The sequence below is a fragment of the Lepeophtheirus salmonis genome, chromosome 8, assembly GCF_016086655.4.
Source record: "Lepeophtheirus salmonis chromosome 8, UVic_Lsal_1.4, whole genome shotgun sequence".
Classification (NCBI taxonomy): domain Eukaryota; kingdom Metazoa; phylum Arthropoda; class Copepoda; order Siphonostomatoida; family Caligidae; genus Lepeophtheirus; species Lepeophtheirus salmonis.
Window position 1 is genome coordinate 2,369,725 of NC_052138.2, and position 21,693 is coordinate 2,391,417.

Consider the following 21,693-nt stretch of genomic DNA (forward strand, 5'->3'; position numbering starts at 1 on the left):
AAACTTCCACAAGATATAATTAATTAATTAACAATAGTATCTGTCAAATCGGTCTAAACCGATTTTTTTCCTTTGGACCGATTTAAATAGAAATTTTCCTTTGGACTGGTTTAGATATAAATTTTCCTTTGGACGGATCTAGACCAAGTTTTTAAATGAGACTAGTCCAGACCTAGATTTTTTGTTGGAGCGAACTAATTCGGTCCAACAAAAAATATAACGGTCTCAGACGGGTCTAGAATTTCCAGACCGAAACCCCAACACTAGTACATACATATAATTACACATATTAAAGTATGGATTCAATATATATTAAAATTCATTATATTCAACATTACAAATTTTGGACTTAAACAAAGAAAATAATTGAGATTTCAATCCAGAAAAATGAGCCTAGGTGAAGGTTGTGATCCACCAAGTGCCCATTTTAGTTTTTTTCATGTTGTCTATCAAAAAGAGAGGGAACAAAAAAGACTGTTTGGGAATTCATCCCTAAAATCTACCCAACAACTGGAGGCATAATCCTATATCAATTGAACTCTAAATCTTAAAATAAATAAATATATGTCTTACCTTTTGAGTACAATTATCCTTTTCACAAATATTCCATCCAATCCATTCTGGTCTGGGATTTCCTTTCACGACACAATTGAACTCTGCATCTTCCCGCAATGCAAAATAAGTATATGAATTCCGATCATCAATCAGCACCACCTCAGGATCGCAAAGTATCTCCACACAAACAGATATCCCATGGCCTTTTTGGATTGAACCACAGTAAAATTCGTATTTTCCATGATTTTCTTCAAAGGATGTGGATTGAATTTCAAGGATCACATTATTGGAATGGGTTTTAGGGCCGTGCCATTTATAGTTCTTTATATGTTGGTACTCTTCAAAGTCGTGACTATTGTAATGTTGACCTTTGGGTGTTATCCTTAAATAAAAACACCCCAAAATGAGAATCATTTCAAGGGTGTCTGCAGGATTATATTATGGGGGTGGGGGCCTTGGAATTGAAAAAAAAAGAACCAAAAAACCATGTCTATTCACAAAAAAAATTTCCTTTTTTGTAAAAAATTTCAAAAATCCATAAATATTCACAGAAAATTAAAATTTTGTGAAAAAAAAAATCAAAAATCTATCACTATTCAAATTAAATTAAATCTTTTTTTTTGAAAATATTTCAAATATTATTTTTTTTGAAAATATTTCAAATATTATTTTTTTTGAAAATATTTCAAATATTATTTTTTTTGAAAATATTTCAAATATTAGTTTTTTTGCAAAAATTATAAAATTAAATTTCAAATATTAAATTTTTTTCAAAAAAAAAAAAAAATTGAAAAATCCATAGGTACTCACAGAAAAATAGAATTTGAAAATTTATACTTTTTGGAAACAAAATTCAAAATCAAAAATTTTTTTACTTTTGTATTTATCCTGTAAATATATCAACAATATAAATAAAGACCTTAACAAAAAAAAAAGTTAAATTTCGGCAATTAATTTTTTCCAAAAATCCAGTTATTCATAAAAAAATTAAATTTTGAGAAAAAAATCTCAAATTTATAATTTTTTTCGGAAAAGAAATCAAAATTCATAGCTACTCACAGAAAATTAAAATTTAAAAAATTAATTTGGGGGAAAAAATTTGAAATTTAAATTTGAAATATTAAATTTTTTTGTAAAAATATTTTCAAATATTATTCTTTATCTCTGCTGCACAATTTTCCAAATGAGGAAAAATATTTCTTTTAAAAAGAAAAAAAAATCCTTAATTTGGGAGAGGGCTACAGCTCCCCCAGGCCATCCCCGCGGACGCCCCTGCATTTGAATACAAATACTAGGACCAGTCTAATGTTGATATACATACCAGAAAATATTGGGATAATCGGAGTGAACACCATCCTGTAGAATAAGGGATATATTTGCATCCTTTCCACAAATTACTCTTATAGGAAAGCATGTTTTTTGCACTACGGAAGATTCCTTGAGTTCAGGGAGAGACAAATGGCAGAAATCCTCACTTTCTATTAAAAAAAAATGTATACATTTAAATATAAAATATACTTGTTGCAGTTTTGAATATAGTTGTAAAATCGAAACAATGTCTCGATAGCGATATTTTTTGTTGTTTGCAATCTAAAGGGTTTTTTATTTTGTAAAGCCTTTATTCTCATTTTTTAATTATTGAAGAGAGCACATCTAAGTATGAAGTAACCACTAGTGTATGCTCCTATAAAATAAAAGAGACTGAGAGTGTAGGTGGATTTATATTTAACTATAATCCTTGTTGAACTTAGAGTCGTATTGATGAATGACATCCGATTAACTTCATTGTACGGGGGTTCGAAAAGTTTTTGACCACTTATATGGTGACAATTTAAGAGGTTTTGTTAAGCTCACATCAAATGTTTCTATTTATGTTAGCTGAAGCTGGATTTCTTAGCTAACGAAAAATTGCTGCAACATTGTCATACGTTAATTATTAATAAAAAACGAAGCAATATTGTTCCACGACAGCCATTTCACCTCTGACATTGTAAAGAGGCTGAAAGTTAACCATCATAGAGGGGATAATGTCAGAAAACTAGTGAAGAATGAAGAAAACCTCTGGGATTTGCCTAGATGTCGTACAGCAATAAAATTTAATTAAGAGGAAAACACGAATTTCTGGTCCAAAGAATTTTTTGCATCCCCAGTCCCCTGATCTGAATCTTTTGGACATTTCAGTATGGTGGCATATTGAGTCCAAAGCCTGTAGAGTCTTCCAGAGCAACATCATCAACCTCAAAGCCACTCTTTATTTGAAGATGGTGGAGATCAAAATCAGAAATAACAATCTTCATATTGTGTAAATCAATAAGTATTTTTAAAATTTCCTGAACAACTTCATTCCGATGTGATTAGTTGTTGGACAAACAAGGGGGTCAAAGACGTTTCGAACACCTGGTACATGTCCCTGCCAAAGTGAGATTTTTGTATATTTCCCTCCATTCATGGTCCTTGCCACTGATCTAATGATATATTGTAATGGCAACTCAGGGGCGTCCGCAGGGGGTAGGGATGGAGGGGCTGTAGCCCCTCAAATTAAGTAATTTTTGCTTTTAACTACAATTCTTTTTCCAAAAAAAAAATATTTTTCAATTTTTTTTTGAATAGCTATGGATTTTTGATTTTTCCCCCCAAGAAATGTAATATTAGAAAAGTAATTTTTAATTTTTTTTCATAAGACCTGTGAATTTTTGATTTTTTTTTTCATAAAATATAATTTTTTGTAAATGGTTGTTGTGAATTTTGATTTTTTTTTTTGAATAGCTATAGATTTTTATTTTTCTTTTTCATAAAATATAATTTTTTTTTGAATGGTTGTTGTGACTTTCGATTTTTTTTTTAAATTATGTATTTGAAATTTTTTTCCAAAAAAAATCAATTATTTTGTGAACAGCTGTAGATTTTTTTCCAAAAAAATTTATATTTGAATTTTTTTGTGAATAGCTATGGAATTTTGACATTTTTTGTGAATAGCTATGGAATTTTGAAATTTTTTGTGAATATCTATAAATTTTTTTAAAATTAAAAAAAAAAAATCATGAAACCAAGCCCCCTTGCCACCCTTAATATAATCCTGCGGACCCCTGCAATTAAGCTGCTATCCTCTTTAGCATTCCTTAAGGTAACATAATTATCATATTATTTTCAGTTTCTTTTTTTTTTTTTTTTACATTTCGGTATTGCTTAGAAGTTACAACTCCAATTATAATTCATTAATAAATAAAAATCCCTCCTACCTGACTTGACCAGGCTCACATTAAAAGTCCTATTATTCGATATTCCAATTCGATTGGTCACAGAGCATGTATAAGTCCCACTGGCGTTCTCATAAGTGTTTGAAAGCTCTAAAACACTATAAATATGTGTGTTTCCAAAATAATCTATATCCTTGTTTTCTCCATAAACATTTTTCAATATCGATCCCTGACACGATCATTAGATATTTATTAAAAAAAACAACAAAAAAACAACAATTAAATTTGATATAACTATACAGGAGAGTTGGAAGATCTCAAACAAAGGTACTCAACTTGTTGCTCGGAGTCCGAATTCAAACATTCTGAGTGTTTTTGTAGATAGGACCCCAAGAGGAGAAATATAATTAAATAACATGAATACTCTGAGGGACGATTTTCGGACCTGTACCTACATTGAAACTTGCATAACTGCACCTTTACACATAATGGTTGAGTATTAACCCAGCTGTAGAGGCACATAAATAATCTAATTGTTAAAGAACCCCAAAGGAATGTTTTTCTAAAACGGAACAAAATATGACCGGGTTAGTCAAATGACCTTAAGTAGTGCTGCCATTATCTTTGCACCCTCTTCGAATCAAATTGCACGGATTTCTTTTTGCAGGACCTAAAAGGAGATCTTGAAGCAGTCACTTCATCATGACGTCATCTCTCGTCTACGTTTTTCTTCGGCTCCCTGTTCTCTCTTTTTTCCCCTATAAATCCTAAATTTTGCAAAATTGCTGATGGCAGTATGAACAACCGTCTTGCTACAGCACATCTTTACGGCAATTTTGCGCTCAGAAACGCCTTTTCAGTGTAAGATCACTATTGTAGCTCTTTGAACAAATCAAAAGGTAGCTTTTTTGCCCATTTTTGAAGAATATAAATAAAGGCTAATATGCAAGCATAATCTTCTCTGCAAGCGTCATTAGGCAAAGTGTTGATAAACACACTTGCTTGACCCAGTGGAACAAACCACGTACTATACTGGTATAATGTGCATTAATACACGTCAAGAAAACTATTATTATTGGTTTGGAATATCAAAGGTGGTCTTAAACTTTTGCAAAAGACTGTATGCCCCTTATATAATATTGATGGATATATACACCATAATTAAGTATAAAGTGTTTCATTTATCATATTTGTACAAGGGATAAATCAGGATATTGGAGAAAATCGTAGATTGAGACTGAACAAATTGGTGGAGGATTTGAAAACGGTTTGAGATTGCAGAGTCCAAATTCGTCTGGAAAAAATCACTTACAACTATCGTTGGGCCAGTCCTTATTTAGCACCGAGGAACGTGGTCCAGTCCCACTTGACGGTTCTTAAAGAAAAGAAGATCGATCCGTTATGACGTCATTGAAGGTGTTTTTCCATGAACATTTTTTTGCAAGATATGTGCAATGCTCTGAATACATATGTCGTATATCTTATTTGGTTTCATAAAAAATCAACATTTATAGGGAACATACAAAAACCGGCAGTTAAGGAACGTTCCAATGTGGAGTTCATCTTCTGTCTGTGTTTGATCAAAACTTGATACCCTTCCAATTGGACGTCCTATATGCTCCACTGCCTAATTTAGTAGAATAACCTTTTTTTACCCAATTTTCTATAATATACAATAAAAAAAATAATAAAAAAGAAATAAAAAATCTTAAGGTCCACTCAACACTACTTAAGACCAAACCGGAAAAATCGATTTTGAACCGGGGCTCAACACTATTGTCTACATAATAAGACGGACGTTAGAATAATTGAAATATAAGAAAAATATAAGTCTTCTTTTTCTATTTTTATAAATAGGGAAACCCTTTGTCAATAGTGACCCCCCCCACCTTCCCAAATGTGTGAGAGCTTCCGACATCCCTGCATACAGCGATAGATAGGGTGACCATCCGTCCAACTATTTTGAATGAACTCAATAAATTAAGATTAAAGAACAAATTAGAGGCTTTTCTTATAATATGAGTTTCATGAGTAATTAAAATAAATTAATTCAATGACACTACATAGTTTTTAGTTTATCATTACTGTTTCCACATCCAAAACAGCCTTAGCATATCTAGAGTTGAAATATTTGAAGGGGAAGAAAGAGTGCAAAGAGAAGGCGGGAGTGAGACGTATGGTATCAGTGAATTAAGACCCTTGTCAAATTCAGTTACCTGTTATATGATTTTTGGGGGAGAAAATGAATTAATACTCAAAAGAGGAGAACTTTCTACATTTGAAATATCATTCGTACAGGGAAAATATTATAATGGTACAGAGTTGATCTTATCTAGGGGTAGACTTAATTTAAATTTTAATAAATCGGAAATTTATCAGTCTTCAAACTCGGTGAAATGTAGGTTTTGTGACTCAAGACTCTGTATCTAAAGTTTCTACTCAATTAAAGACAAAACAAATTTGAACGAGTAAAATGGAGCAACAAAGCACTAAAATTTTGAAGCTTCTCTAAACCGGCATGTTCGCCATGGCTATATCCAAGGAGCTCCCGTCAACTTTAGTAAGACATGTCTTCACGCTCTTGGGGGTTGACTTCAATAAGTTGGCACTCTTCTCTCCAGATACTAACTCCTTGGACTACTCTATCTATGCGCGTATGGAAGAGAGGCTGTGTGCTAATTCTCACAGGAGACTTCCATCAAGAAGAAGTGGACCAAGCTCGAGTCTGACTACATAGTCAAGGTCTGCAAGGGATTTAGGGCTCGTATTGAGACAAAGTATTAGAGCTGAGGGATCATATATTGAATATAAGTTGAGCTAAGCACTATTTTCCGATGATTTTGTTAAATACATGTCCTCACAAAACCTCTCGTTTAAATTTTACTCTAGAGAAAAAAAATATCTACGCCAAGATAAGATCAACCCTGGATTTATAATAATATATATCGTTATTTTATTTTACATTTTTAGAACAATTTACACCAAAGTACGGAAGAATGCTTACTTCTCAAAGGGAGAAGTTAACAACACGACGGCCGATTAAATATTGCATGCAAAAGAAGAAATTAACACACGCAAAAACCGTTTTTTTCTTTTCTAATTTTTAAAGGTTTTTTTTGATTACAAACATATCAACTCTAGGCATGTCCCAGCTTAATAATGTTGGAGGGGGTCACCCTAGTGGCGGAGTGGCATTGAGTATTTGAAGGAAACGTAAGTTTGAGGTCCATAAAAGACGATTCGAATTTAAAAAAAAATAAACAATAAGATTTAACATTTCAACTTTTGAAATTAAAAAAAAAAAAGGATTAGGAAATTATGTACAAATTATGTAGCCAAGGAAGGTCTTATTCACATCTTTTGATGCCCCTTCCTCCAACCTTCCGACAGGTGTGACACTCCGCCATATCCTACATAATTAAATTCCCATACTCACATTCTTTATCCAATTGATTTTGACAATTTCGTTCAAATGCTCAAGAGTTACATTACAAAAGACGAAAAGTATATCTCCTCTCTTTATCTTCAGCGTTTCTCCTTGGATAAGGAACCGCTTGTCCCCATCCTCCTTGAAAATGACGTCCAATTGAGGTTTGAGAGGAATCATGTGTCCTTCGGAAGCTTTGTGATAAAATATGCAAATATTATTAAGAGAGATTTTAAAGGGGTCACCTCTTTGGAAGGAGTAAAGAGACGCTAAGGAAATAGACGACAAGGCAGTAGAAATAATAATGAAACAGAATTATGTTCGTCCATTCACGCAATCTTCATACAAAAAATAGAATAACAGGGGCGTTCACAGGATTATATATAGGGGCAGGGGGCGCTTGGTTTTTTGAAAAAAAAACCAAATCCATCATTTATTTTGTCAAAAAAGGAGTTAATAGCATTTATTGTCATTATAAAGAGAACCCCAAACCTATAAATATTTTTTTGGTACGTGCAAAACCAACCCTTGATATAATTAGTTCATTTTTGCAAATATTGCAATTTTGCGAAAATTATATAATATTTTTTTGAAAAAATATATAGTTTTATGTTGAGGTGAATAGTTTTATTTACAAAATGCATCGTTTTGTAACATTTCTTCTTAAAAATTGACAATTGACATTTTATCAAAAAAAAACAAAAACAAAAAAAAAACGAGCAAAATTTAAAAATTATTCAGAAAAGGACAGATATTTTAGTTAAAAATGAATTGTTATTTGTCAAATTTATATGCAAACGAATCTCCAGGCAAATTTCTACGAATCCAAGGTTTCATTGAAAATCCATTTTTTACAGCTGAAAAAAATTAAAGTAGAATTTTCGCGGATTTCTTATTTTGCCCATAACTTTTTTGATTTTGAATAAATTTAGTAAACGTCGTCCTTGCTACAGTTGTGTTTGAGACATTAGTCACTTTTTGATTCATAATTCAACCCCAAATAGAGTCTACTTGAGCTAAAAACAAAACAAAAACAATTTTTTTTTGTACTTTGGGTAAAGAATTTGCCCCCTCTATATTCCCACCCCCTATCGGGACAACTCTCGTCTTAGCCTAACTAAGTTCAAAAGAGCCTCCTAGGAACAACGGTATGGGCACCCATAAAAGACCCAGACACACATGACATTGGTATTATTCAAATATTTTATATATCTCTCTATAAAACAGTGTATATCATTTTTCGGACAAATGTCGAAAATGTTCCTTTGACGAAATGACCGTTGGGCAAATTGTCCTTTCCCAAAATGTCATTAAATAAATTGTCCTAGAACCAAGTAAATTAGGTTAATACGTTATGACAGTTTTTATTTTTGTTAAAAATTATGTTACTTTTGAACATTTTAATCAAAATATGAATTGTTTATTACTATAAAACCAAATTAGATAGTTTTTTTTTCTGATAGAATAATTATAGAATTATCCTCCAAAATTTCAATACATACATACCATCGAAATTTTACCATGTAATGAGTTCAAATCAGAATTAAAAATGTGTAATCAAATTAGTATATAGTAAGAAAATTAATCACTTCTCCCTTATTAGTTATCATTAGGTATGATAGATTGCTCATATTAGAAAAAACACATTGATTGACGAACAAACATTGTATGAGGCATCCTTTTTCCAACAACGATTTAATGCGTTTTATAGTAATTAATATTTCATATTTTGATTCAAAATCTCAAACGAAAAATTAATTTGAATCAAAAAGTATAAAATCCCGACGTACTTTAAACCTAATTTATTTACAGGGTTGATCTTATCTAGTGGAACACATTTTATTATTTTCAATCCGGAATGACATGGGTGCCAAATCACGGAGGAAGACATTCTTATCTCTGAGTAGTGCAAGCTGGGACGGTTGGAAAGAGCAAAGAAGATTCTTAATTTTCTCAAAGACAACAAAAATAGGGGCAATGTTTTGCTCTTTTCTGGGCAAATTTTTTTCATGATTGATTCCTCTGTAAATAAGCAGAATAGCCGCTACATCACAACCAAATATCCAGATACTGTCTCTGATTCAGTGAGACATGTCCTCAGAACAAAAAATCCAGTGGCCTGCACAGGGGGAGTCTGCCCTCCCATTTTTGTGTAGAGGAAGGTGCGGCTCAATGTAGATGTGTACATCAAACTTTTGGATAAGAAAGGGCTACATTGGTCCAGACAAAAAGTTCACTCCATGTCATTCCACCCCTAAGATCCAGGCAGTCCTGAGAGATAAATTTCCGGACATTTGGGAATCAATATGTGGCAGCTGTCATCTCCAGACATTAACCCTTTGGAGTACTCTATCTAGGCGCGTCTAGTGAAGACGTACTCCTCACATGAGTGCCCAGTCTCTAGAGGTTTCCACCAAGAAGAAGTGGACCAACCTCGAATCTGACTACATAGTCAAGGTTTGCAAGGGATTTTGGCCACGTACTGAGGCAATTATTCGATCTGAGGTCTTATATATAGAATGAAAGTTGGACGAAACACTATTTTCTGATGATTTTGTTAAATAAATGTCCTCACAAAACCTCTCCTTTAAATTTTAATCTTGAAAAATTAAAAAAGAGATGTGTACCGGTAGATAAGATCAACCCTGTATATATTAAGACGGAATATCTTAGAGGCAAAGGGGTTTAAAGCAATACAGTTGAAGGACAAAGTACCGGGAGCCTCTTGTGACGTCACGTTGAATACCTCCTACTTATATTTGTTGCCGTACTCTTTCCTTTCCTTAGAGCCTCTTTAGGAGGGAGGAATTTGATATATTAATGATTATGAAATAGGACAAACACAAAATGAAAAAATAATAATTCCATTAATATTTTAGTAGACTGACTATTGCTGTATTAATCATGATTCCTGGGGGGGGGGGTCACTCATAGTTATATATATTTTGATTTAATCATTTGCTATTAATACATACGTCTTGCAAACATTGCATTGGAACAAACATGAAGGAAAAGACAAAACATTATTAATAGAGAGAGCACAGGATCTCTCTATAATAGAGCTAGACATACGTGACCCGTTAATACAAAAGCAAGCTAGAATAATTTTTCGTAAAATGGAGGCATTTGTATTCTTTGACAAATAATTATAATTGTAAATTTCTATGAATAAAATATTAATTTACTGATAAATCCTCTGAAGAACCCGCAAATTCCACTAACTTTAGCTAAAATGAATCGTGCCTATTACTAATGTTTTCTAATTCTAAGGCTGTTTGGGGCGGCAACAGGTGAGTCCCTAAGACTATATGTTTGGAGTGAGCTTGATTTTGGGATTTTTTTTTTTTAATCCAAAAATAAAAAACATTCGAAGAAAATTAAAAAATCCATAGCTATTTACAAAAAAGCTCAAATATTAAATTCTTTAGAAAAAATTTCAAAAAATCACAACCGTTTACAAAAAATTTCAAAAATTTAATTTTCAAAATAAAACAAAATCCAAAATTTTTTGATATTCACGGAAAGTTAATTTCTTTTTAGAAAACTAATTGAAAAATTAATTTTTTAGAAAACAAAAATAAAAAATGAAATTTTAAATATCCATTTTTTTAGAAAAAAATTTAAAAAAGTTAAATTTTTCAAAAATAATTTCAAAAATCCATTGTTATTCATAGAAAATTAGATTTTTTTGGAAAAATTTGGAGTTATTTTTGCTGTGCTGGATAATTTACCCGAATGACCTATATATATTTTTATTCTTCTAAAAAGAAAACATTTTACCCAAAATTTTGCGTAAAATTTTTTCCTCCTGAAAGAAAAAATAACAAAACAAAAACAGTATAAAGCAAAAATTATATAATTGGGAAGGGAGCTAGATCCCCTCCAGCGAACTCCCTGCGGATGCCCCTGGGCATTATGATTGCTGGCACGTTAAGCCTCATAAATGAAATTTAGCTCTTGAGTTTTGATTGTTGCAATTTTGGAAAATCTGTTCATTGCTTTCAATATATTTTAATAATTAAAAATTTGCAAAATTATTTGAACGCAAGTGACCCAACAACTAATCATATTAAGGAGCTATAATTAGTGGCATGATATTTGGTGTTATGCAATTGGTCTAAATCCGGTAATTGGAACCGGGTTTATTTTTTAAAAACAACATTTGTGTTATCTTTGCTAAATCGCAAATTGCTCATTATCTAATCATCCAAAGTGATAAAATAATACATTTGCATCATTTTTTCGAAACCTAATGATCCTTTAATAACCTCTCAATAAAAAGTTTTACAAAACGGTAAGAAAAAAAATGAAGAAATCAAAATTTTTCATATACAGAAGATCGGCTTATTCAACTATGTATATCTGACATATTTTCCAAACTGTGTAAAACAAAACCTTTCCCCTTTATAAAACAAAACTATGTTATTTCACGCTGAAAATAAATGTATATATATTTATAAACTAAGGCTATTGCCTATACGTTATGCCTACATACATACATACAAAAGCATGATCGATATATAAACATAAAAATAACTCATAAGCTAAGGAACAATTACAATGACTCTCATAAAGTTTATAATAATAACTATCATAATGAATAACTAAGGACTAGATGAAAATATTGGCTAAATTGGAGTGAGTGTAAAAAACCTTGCCTGAGAGAATGTCATACACAATTCGGTAACTTTGAAAGACGACTTATCTACTGCTGTAAAGGATCAAAATGATCTACCGGGCCACCCGTTATTATTGACACATTTTAACTCATAAATTATTGCAGTCTATTGCAGGATCCGGGGTGAATTAGGAAACAAGTTTATTAACTATTGATTGTTATCCAAAAAACATTTTTTAGTCAATGTATCCACCCTGAGAATTGATGTTGAGCTCCAGGTGGTGGTGGAAGCTTCTGCAGACCTTCTGGATGTACTCAGCGCTCATGGAGCCCTTGTTGACGGATGTTCAGGGTTTGGGTGCTGTTCTTGCGTCTCCTGCAAGCATTGGACTCCACGTGCGACTAGATGGAATAGTCTAGGGGGTTGATGTCTGGGATCTGCGATAGGTAGAAGACTTTTGCCCAGAAGTGCATGTCGGCCTGTTTCCACTCTTTGTAGTGTTAACAAGTGGTCCATCTTGTTGGAACACCTAGGGAGGATTGCCATGGATGATCCATGGGAGTAGTTTGTTGTCCAAAATCTTGACGTACTCATCACCCTTCTCCTGTATCCTAAAGCGAATCATACGGTATTCAAGGCCTTCCCGTTGGATTAAATAAGGCCTAACATCAGCACTGAAGCAGGTTGTTTGGATGTGGAGATATAATGGGGTTTTTCTGCTACATCTCCTCCAAAGGTCACTATTCCATCATTCTGCATGATATTCAAGAGACTGCAAACTCAAAGAGAGTGTTAGAGGATGCGTAGCGAAAGTTTGGGAGTGACGTTTCAAGTTGGTAATTACATATTGATTTACAATATTAATATGCATTTTCAAAATAATTTACAACAAAGATAGGCAATAATTCTTACTTCAGAGAGAGAAGTTAACAACACGACGACAGATTAAACAATGAACCCAAAAGGAGAAAGAGAAAACGCAACACCCTTTTTTGTTTCCTTTTCTAATTTTTAAAGGTTGTATTTCCCTTACAAAAATGCCAACTCTATCAATAAGAGCCTTCATATCTTACTTTTACCAACATTGTATTCAAGAATTTCGTTATTTTACATATCATTTGCTCCTGAAAAAGTATTAGAATACCGGGTGAATACTTGAAACTTACACACTTGCGTTATATTGATTTGAGAAGCTCTGTATCGTAAAATTAAGATTGTGGGTTGTTGTATAGGTAGACATGTATATTCATGCGCCTGCTGTTTTTTTAATTTTTTTCAATCAGACGAGATATCTCATCGCAACGAGATTCAAATCTTAGGACATCAACTCTTATTCGTGTGAGTTACACTCCAACAGAGGTGGCCAAGGTGATGGGAATGTCTTGTAAGACCATCTACAATGGTAAGAAGAGGCTAGACCACAACGAGACCACAGAGAGGAAGGAGGGCTCAGGAAATACCCACATTATTAATGCAAATGACAACAAAGACGCCCCTGATCTGGTTCCCGGAGGGTTACAGGCTCACAGCAGCCATGTACATCGACGTTTTCAAGGTCACCCTGCTCCACCGGGTCCAAGCAAATTTCCCCGACGGCAACGTTGTCTTACAGCAAGATGGATCCCCGCTCCCACTGCAAAAAGTATTCAGACCTTCGTAGCTAACAACATCGCTCTCTGGGACAAGTGAATCTGGCCACCATTCAGTCTGGATGTCAATCCCCTCGACTTTTCTTTCTGGCCGCACATAGAGAGGAGGACCTGTAACATACACCATCCAAATGTTCTATCCACGAAGGACTCTGTCGACGAGGAGGGGGCTACCATGGGCCCAAACTTCCTTCCCAATACTTCTAACTCATTTCTTAAATGGCTTATTTCCATCTGTAAGGACAATGGCGGCTGAATAGAATACATCAATTTGATATTGGCTATGCATCAGAAAAAGATTAAAAAATACTTTTGTTGAGTGTATAATTATGGAATAGTAGGCTATTTTCTTTTTTCTTTCCAAGGTTGTTATTTTCAAGCTTCAACCCGGTAATATATATATTTTTATAATTCTTTGCTCAACTGAATGCCCCTAAGATGACACTCACTGAAAATAATATCTCAGTAAATATAATATTTAGCGCTTAAATTAACTTCAAATAATTATATTTTCTTTAAAAAAAACCGTTTAAGAATTCAAGATAATGTAGATTGTAGCAACATAATTTTTTATAATGTGTGGCAATCAGGCTGTAAAATTGGTAGGAAGTTGGGTGTGGTTTCATTTTAGACGTGAGATTCTAAAGTTTTCTTGAAAATACAGTTAGTTGCGTTGGAGTAATGAGGAACTTGTGTTTTCCGTTTCTGAATCAATATTTAAAAAAATGATTTGACAGACTATAATAAATTGCAAATATATTAGTTTCTGAGTTTTTATTGATGCAATTTATGAAAATCCGTGGATTTCTTCCATTTTAAATATACAAAAAACGATTTTTTCAATAGTTTTTCATAATTTGCAATTTTCAAATTTTTTTGTAGGGGAATAACTCAATAGATAATGATGATAGAAAGATAGAATTAGTGCCATCATACTTTTTGCTATGCAAAGTTTTTATATTTTGATGCAATTTGATCAAATCAGGTAATTGGAACCATATTTATTCTGGAAAACCCAGAGTCAAACTAAAGGTCTTCTCATAAATAAAGATCACAATGAGTCCACAGGTTTTCTTAAGTGGCTCAGGATCTTTTTTTGCACGCTCCACATGGACTTTTCCTTAATGTACTGTCGAGACTTTCCTCCTGCCTTTTTAGAGCCCTGGACACACTGGACGCTGATGAGGGCTTGTACATCTTCATGGCCATATCAGCAATAGGTTTACAAACCCTCCTGGAGGGTATCTGAGGTCCTCCTCGACCTTCAACCGCATGGATACATTGTAAACCGTCTTTTACGGGGCTCCAGTCTGCTCCCAACTGGCCTTCTGGGGCAATCCCTCGCAGAGGAGTGCTACGATCTCAATCCTTTTCTCCTACCGTGTGCTCATGGAATCAACTAGGACTATGTTTTTATTAGCAATCGACAGCTAATCCTATATTCTACAACATTGCTCATCGGAATATTGTACAAAAATGACTCTTAAGTTCTAAAAATTTGAGTAAATAATAACGGTCTGCCCGGAAAGATATGTTTCTTATTTAATTTACCATCTTTTTGTCTACTATAATCCCTCCAAAACTTCTTTATAGAAAGTTATTGATGGAAAAAAGAAGAAAAAAAACATTAAATTAAAGTACCGAAGTTCGGTTTATTGAGTGTGTGGATAATGGGGTAGATCACTTATACAAAATGATTTCTAAAATTTTAACTTTATATATGTACTATCATTATGAAGGAAAAATATTTTGTTTCTGATGAATAAAACTTGTTTTAATGGCTTATAGAAAAAGGCAGTTATGTTGCCCAGAGGGAGAGTATTTGAGTTTTAGAAGAAAATTAATGAACATTATAAAAATTGCTTCGTGGTGGGAAATTAAAAAAAATTGTGACGGCTGCGAATTGGGTGTTTGAACCACTCTTAAAGAGCTAATCCAGCACTAATAAGTGTTTATTCAATGCTTGGGACGAAGATCAACTCATAGAAACTTTCTAGAAATTAAAGAGTACCTACTTGCCCCGTTTACCAACTATCCCCCCCACCCATCCCCCCTCCATGTTTTAGTTTAGATGATGAATACAAGGACAAATGAAGGACAAATATGAAAACTTAAATTAAATAAATGTAACTCTAATAAAACAAAAAAACTATCAAGGACAGGCTACTTCAAAAATAGATCACATGGCACATACTAAATCTTACTTACGAGATGGAACATCTGCAAAGGTAGAAGATTTGATTATGACATGATTGTTAAATTTAGTTGCTGAGTTTTATAATTGAGGGATTTGCCATATGGGCCCTTATTATCCAACAGTACCGAGGATATAGGCATCACTGTCATAGAAAGTAATGCTGCAAACGGCGAAGAAAGGGTAAATACTTACGAAGGATTTGAACTTGTATCAAACTCTTGGCAGAGAGATTCTTAAACTCGTAGTTACAGATATACAGACCAGAATCTGTGGAGCTATTTGCATTTTGAATGATGAAACCTTTACGACGCGAGAAGGAGAATCCTCGATCTGCGGATAATACTCCTGGTGGCTGAAGGAAAGGAGGAAAAAATCAAAAAGGTGAAGGGGATCAGTAGCAGAGTGACATGACTTGAAAGAGATCAAATACATACGCAGAGCAAAATCAAGGGACTATTACTGAAGCCAAAATTTAAGGGATCAAAATAAAGGAAAATATAGTTAGTTATTTTACATCAATCACTCCAAATCCTGAGCCAAGTGATCCATTAAAACCTGAACACTTTGAATTTTAAACTTCAAAAATAACTAATTTATTCATTAACAATAGAATTTCCACAAAATTAATACAATAAATAGATGTGATTCTGAGCTCTCTTCATCATTTAGCGATAATGATGGCTTCAGACTGTTGCGGAAGGCCTGGCACACGCTGCGTATGTAGTCCTGGGTCATGTCGTAACAATGGATTTGAGGACCTCGGTATTTGGATGAAGGACACTGCTGGCCTTCCCCTCGACATGCACAGTAAAGATGCAGTCGCGAGGGTTTGCATGAGGCATGTAAGGGGGCCAAAAGTGTCAAAAAAGGGTTGAAAAGAAATTAAAAGACTCATTCAAAAGAGTCTTGCAACAGTTTTTTTTTATCATTGTTGGTGTCAAAAGTGGCCTCTCCACCCACACAAGGCTCTTTAAATACACTTTTTGGATATTTCTCTGTACAGTCTCGTGTGAAACTCCGAGATCATTTGCATGGGCCCTCATGAACTTGAGGGGATTAACATGTGCTGTTTTCTTTAACTCCTCCAGGTCCAGTTTGGCATTTTTGACATAGTCCTTCTTCCTTTCCAGCGTTTTAGACTTGCTGACGGGGTAGACAGGGGTCATAGAGACGCTCAACTGCTTGGAATGTGCAAATAGAAATTCTTTGATCACGTTCAAGGAGTGATTTTCTCGACTTGTACGTAAGCTAGAGAGCTCAACTTTGTTTTGATTTGTAACTAATTGGTTATACTTTAATATATCGAAATATGAATTAATGTCAATCACTCAACCCTCTTTATTTATTGAATTAGTAAGTGTTCAGATTTCAATGAACCCCCCGGAATGAAATCATTCTAAATTTCTATAAAAACTAAATAGTTCCATCATTTTTTCATAATTTGGCTCCCCATAAAATATTAATGACAAGAGTCTATATACCATCTCTGCCACTGAAGGTGATATTACACGGCTATTACTCCTTACAGTTTTAAGAGATGTATTGACACCTGGATGGGATGGTCGACAAGGGAAGATAATATCAGAGTATTCTAGACCGGACCAATGGAAATAGAGCTGCTCTCGGGTTTTGAGCTTTTGTGTTTCTATAAATTAAAAGTAAGTAAATCGTCAGATACTGTCATGGAAAGGATCAGGGGCGTCCGCAGGATTATATATTTTAATAGATTTTTTTTTTTAAAAACAAATTTCAAAAAAATCCATAGCTATTCACAAAAAATTTAATTTTATGGGAAAATGAATTGATTAATTAAATTTGTGAAAAAAAAATTCCAAAAGCCATAGCTATTCACAGGAAATTAATTTATTTGCTCTGCTGAATATTTTACCAATTGACGAAAAAAAAATTCTTGTAAAAAACAAAAATTCCTTCATTTGGGGCCCTCAAGCCCATCCCCTGCTGACGCCCCTATGGATCCTCACTTCAATCTTACCATTTACATAGAGGTAAATTCTAACAGCCTCCGTACCATCATATGAACAACTATAGAAGCCTACATCCAAGTGATTAGCATTCTTAATGATGATTTCAGAGCAAATTTCCCCATTCATAGAAGGATCGTCACATTCCTGCGGGATTCGATCCGTCTGGAGAGCGTCATGTAAGAAAAGTGAGAATTTTCAAATGTGTATTAGAGTGGTTCTTATAATATATTTTTTTTTTTTCGAAAATTTTGGGAGAACAGGGTCCTCCCAAAATGTTCTTTTTCCTAAAAGTATGAAGAAATTTAATGTTTGAGGCAAATAGATCAATGTTTAGAGGTACTACCGTATATTATTTTATAAAAGCATGCAATTTTTCACTTTTAAAAACGTGGACACCTGCTAATTTTTTGGTAGTGTGCTTAAGGCTAATTTTCATGCCCACTCTGCTATATTTTAATTCAAAGGTCTGTCAAATAACCCGCAGATTACCAAGGAACAGGTCTGAGTTTGAGGTTCCCAATTAGGCAGGAATTTGTCCCACCCTGGCTTTGAAAAATAAAGAGTTAAATATTATTGACAAATGAAATCTCTTAAACGGCCTGCATCAAGTGGATTTTTTGTTATTCTTCATTATCCTTTGTTTAAATAGTTCTTGAGACATTGTAAGACCTTCAACTCCTGAAAGTGGCACTAACAAGGATCCATGACCGTGGCAATGGGTTTATAAATCTTCAAAAATAGTAAATGATCTCTTTGTAAGTAGTCATAATGATTGGATTTGCTTATAACTAATATGTCAATCCGCTAATTTTTTCAAAGGTGACAAATTATCAAAAGATATGAGTAGAATCCCCACTTCTGATAAAATAAAACAAAGGAAAGAAAAAAATACGCGCTATACGCGGTACAGTAATACTTTTAGGGGAAAATTCTGGATTTATCTAAAGTAGATATTGATTATAAAATGCCCTTTCTTTAGGGTATGTTGACTATTTTTACGTAGGAATAGTACTTTATTTTTAAAAAGAATATATAATATTTAGAAACTTCAAGGGCGAATCACTACCACTAAATATTAGTGCAAGATCAAAAGTAATGTTTTTAAACAATGTCCTCACAACATTTAAAAAAAAAAAAAATGAAAATGACTTTTTATTTATAATCTTCAATTTGAAGCACCATATTTTAGAGTTGGGTTTTGGTCTGTAAATCCTAGAAGGGTCGGACACTATTATAATTTCTAATAAACCAAAATAATTCAGTCTCTTCAAAGAAAAACTCGGTCTAGATCGGTCTGAACGAAAAAATCGCTTTGGATCGGTCTCCTTTAAAATTCGGATTCCTACCGCACATAATGATGAAATGTTCTAAATTTAATGACATTCAATTATTCAAAAGGAGATCCGTCTCTTTTAATAACCACAGTGATACGGCAGGCCCGGGGATCTCGTGCAGATCCCCTTTCTTTGCCATTGTACTGGTTCTTCTTTTATGATTTCAATTACCATTCGCTGGATGGATGGAGTAGCCCAAGGACGAAATTACAACTTCCAACAAGACAGTATACACAAAACCAATAAAGTGCAGGATGCCTTGCCCACAAAACTTTTTGATTCTAAATTTTTGCCTTGCAAATAGCTTGTACCTATGCAATTTCTACCACTGGGAGAGGGTCAAGTATGAGGCTTGCAATGTATAATTCGTCCTTGGAGGCCATGAAGAAGTCCCTTAACTGTACAATGGTAAAGTTGGATCCGCACGAGATCACCCGTGCCTGCCAAAGCTTTCGGCGTCGTGTGGCTCAGATTATTAAAAGAGGCGGATATCATTATTAATAATTGAATGTCATTAAATGTAGCTTTCAAAATATAATAAATTTATGATTCTACCCCATCTAGTTTGTTCGTTATAAGCCTTTAAAGATTTATCCAATTATCAGAAACCCCATGAGGATTACCAATTTCCCTTGAAAGACGGAATCGTTCTATATTTTGAAAAAAACAACAAAAAAAAGAACACCCGTATCCTATTGAGCTCAAACGGGACGCACTTTGTCACAAAATACTATGAGTTTTAAAAAATGGTAATTTAAATGCTCCTGGAAAATGAATAACGATATGCTTTATATGAAATTTTACAGTAAACTGGTTCCTAGGTCATGTCCTCCTCTGGTACCAATGAGCTGATAGCATATTCACACACGTGTACGGTGACACAGAATACGCTCATCCCATTGGTGGAGGAGGTACTGTTGCGCACGCAGAAGATAAGGGAATAAACAAACAGCATGGCTGAGAGTGACTCAGAAGCCGACACTGCTCTACGCAGGGGTCCAGCTTCGAACCCTGCCATTAAACTCGCACTCCTCCGAAAAAAAATCTGGATGTTATAATGGGTAGAAAATGTGGTTGAAAAAATCTATTAAGTGAACTGGAATGTGCGTCGTAGAACTTTTTCTGTAGCCATGGTGGGCTGACCGAACATAAGTAACATGCTTCTAGTGGTGGACACATGCAAAGTATAAGGGACAACAGCTAAAACAACAACAAAAACGGAGTAGTCCCTTATTTAGAAAAATAAGCACATGCAAGTAAGGTGTTCCTTATTTATTTTTCAGAGAATTGGCAGATCTAACCACACTGTACATTTATATTGAAACCGAAACAATAGTTCCAATATTTGAAAACGATTAAACAAAGACCAACTTGGAAAAAAATTTGGTCATGCACGAAGTCTCAACACTTCTTTTAGGGGCGTCCGTAGGTGGAGGTCTGGGGGAGAGGGGGATAGCCCCCCTTCCTCAATTAAGAATTTTTTGCTTTTTACTAGAAAATATAATATTTGATTTATTTTTTTCAAAAAGTCTAATATTTGAAATTTAATTTAGTTTTTCAAAAAATTTAATTTATTTAAATAGCATTGGAAAAATTTAATTTTTGAAATTTTTTGCCAAAAAAAATAAATATTCAAACTTTTTTCCAAAAAGTTTGATTTTTCTGTGAATAGCTATGGGTTTTGAAAAAAAATTCTAAAAAATTTAATATTTGAAATTTAATTTTTTAAATTTTTTTCCAAAAAAATTAATTTTCTTTTATTAGCTATGGAATTTTTTTAATTTTTAATATCTGAAATTTATTTTTTTAATTTATTATTCCAAAACATTTAATTTTCTCTGAATGACTAAAGATTTTTGAATTTTGTAGGGAAACAAAAATCAAAAAATGAAGCAGCCCCCTTCAAATTTAATCCTGCGGACGTCCCTGTGTATAACATATATATATATATATATAAATACTTACCGTTTGATTAAAACTCGTAGAGTCGGACCTCCAAGTATTAATTTCTTGGATTGCATCCATCATAACATAACATCGTAGAACTCCAGTGCCTCCTCCTTGAAGTAAATATCCCTTAACCCCATCAATGTCATCAATTTTGTATACGTCGCCTTGGATTTGAATCCTAGGTGTCTTTGCCATTCTTTCCAATTCCCCACTCTCACAAATTTTCATACATAAAACTAAATACGCATTCAATTATGAAATATTCAGATATTATATTACCTATATAGAGCTATTTACATACAAGAAATATGCCTATATAATGCTTACATATAAAACTTAGGAATAAAAATTGCTCATCATGGTTTTACTATGTGATAAATAAAAAATTATGAGTGTAATTTTTTATAAAATTTTTATAGTATATACTATCAAGGATGGCTTTTATTCTCTAGTCATATAGGCTTATAGTTTAGGGTATAACGTGTCAGTTCTAATTAATTTGGTACAGTTCAGTCTTAGCACCGATCCTAACAGTTCTTGTGACGGGTCTATCACTGAATAAACAAAGTAAGAAATATAGTTGAGAGACGTCATCAAGGGCCGAACTTGATAAGTTTTTAGAATTGACCTGGACTGGAGTAAGCTGATGCATATGCCCCCAAATTAGAAATCTTTGTCAGTATGAGTAGGATCTAATTTTGGCACTGCAGCTAGGCAAGTAGAACACAAATACAATTTGATCAAATTTGCTTAACGTTTACCTCTAACACAATTGCAATT

General features: G+C 33.5%; 1 protein-coding gene across 2 annotated transcripts in view; it reads right to left on the bottom strand.

Annotated features, from left to right (window-relative positions):
- Window positions 1-21,693, bottom strand: part of LOC121122760 (vascular endothelial growth factor receptor 1) — a 50,458-nt gene that overhangs the window by 22,430 nt on the left and 6,335 nt on the right. For both annotated transcript variants that reach the window (XM_071890399.1, XM_071890400.1), the window contains 8 exons: window positions 20,929-21,149; window positions 17,638-17,791; window positions 17,171-17,289; window positions 15,837-15,996; window positions 7,189-7,373; window positions 3,795-3,981; window positions 1,877-2,033; window positions 574-937 (listed from right to left, as the gene is read on the bottom strand). In XM_071890399.1, coding sequence (XP_071746500.1) covers window positions 574-937; window positions 1,877-2,033; window positions 3,795-3,981; window positions 7,189-7,373; window positions 15,837-15,996; window positions 17,171-17,289; window positions 17,638-17,791; window positions 20,929-21,149 — 1,547 coding nt within the window. The remainder of the gene's footprint in view (window positions 1-573; window positions 938-1,876; window positions 2,034-3,794; window positions 3,982-7,188; window positions 7,374-15,836; window positions 15,997-17,170; window positions 17,290-17,637; window positions 17,792-20,928; window positions 21,150-21,693) is intronic.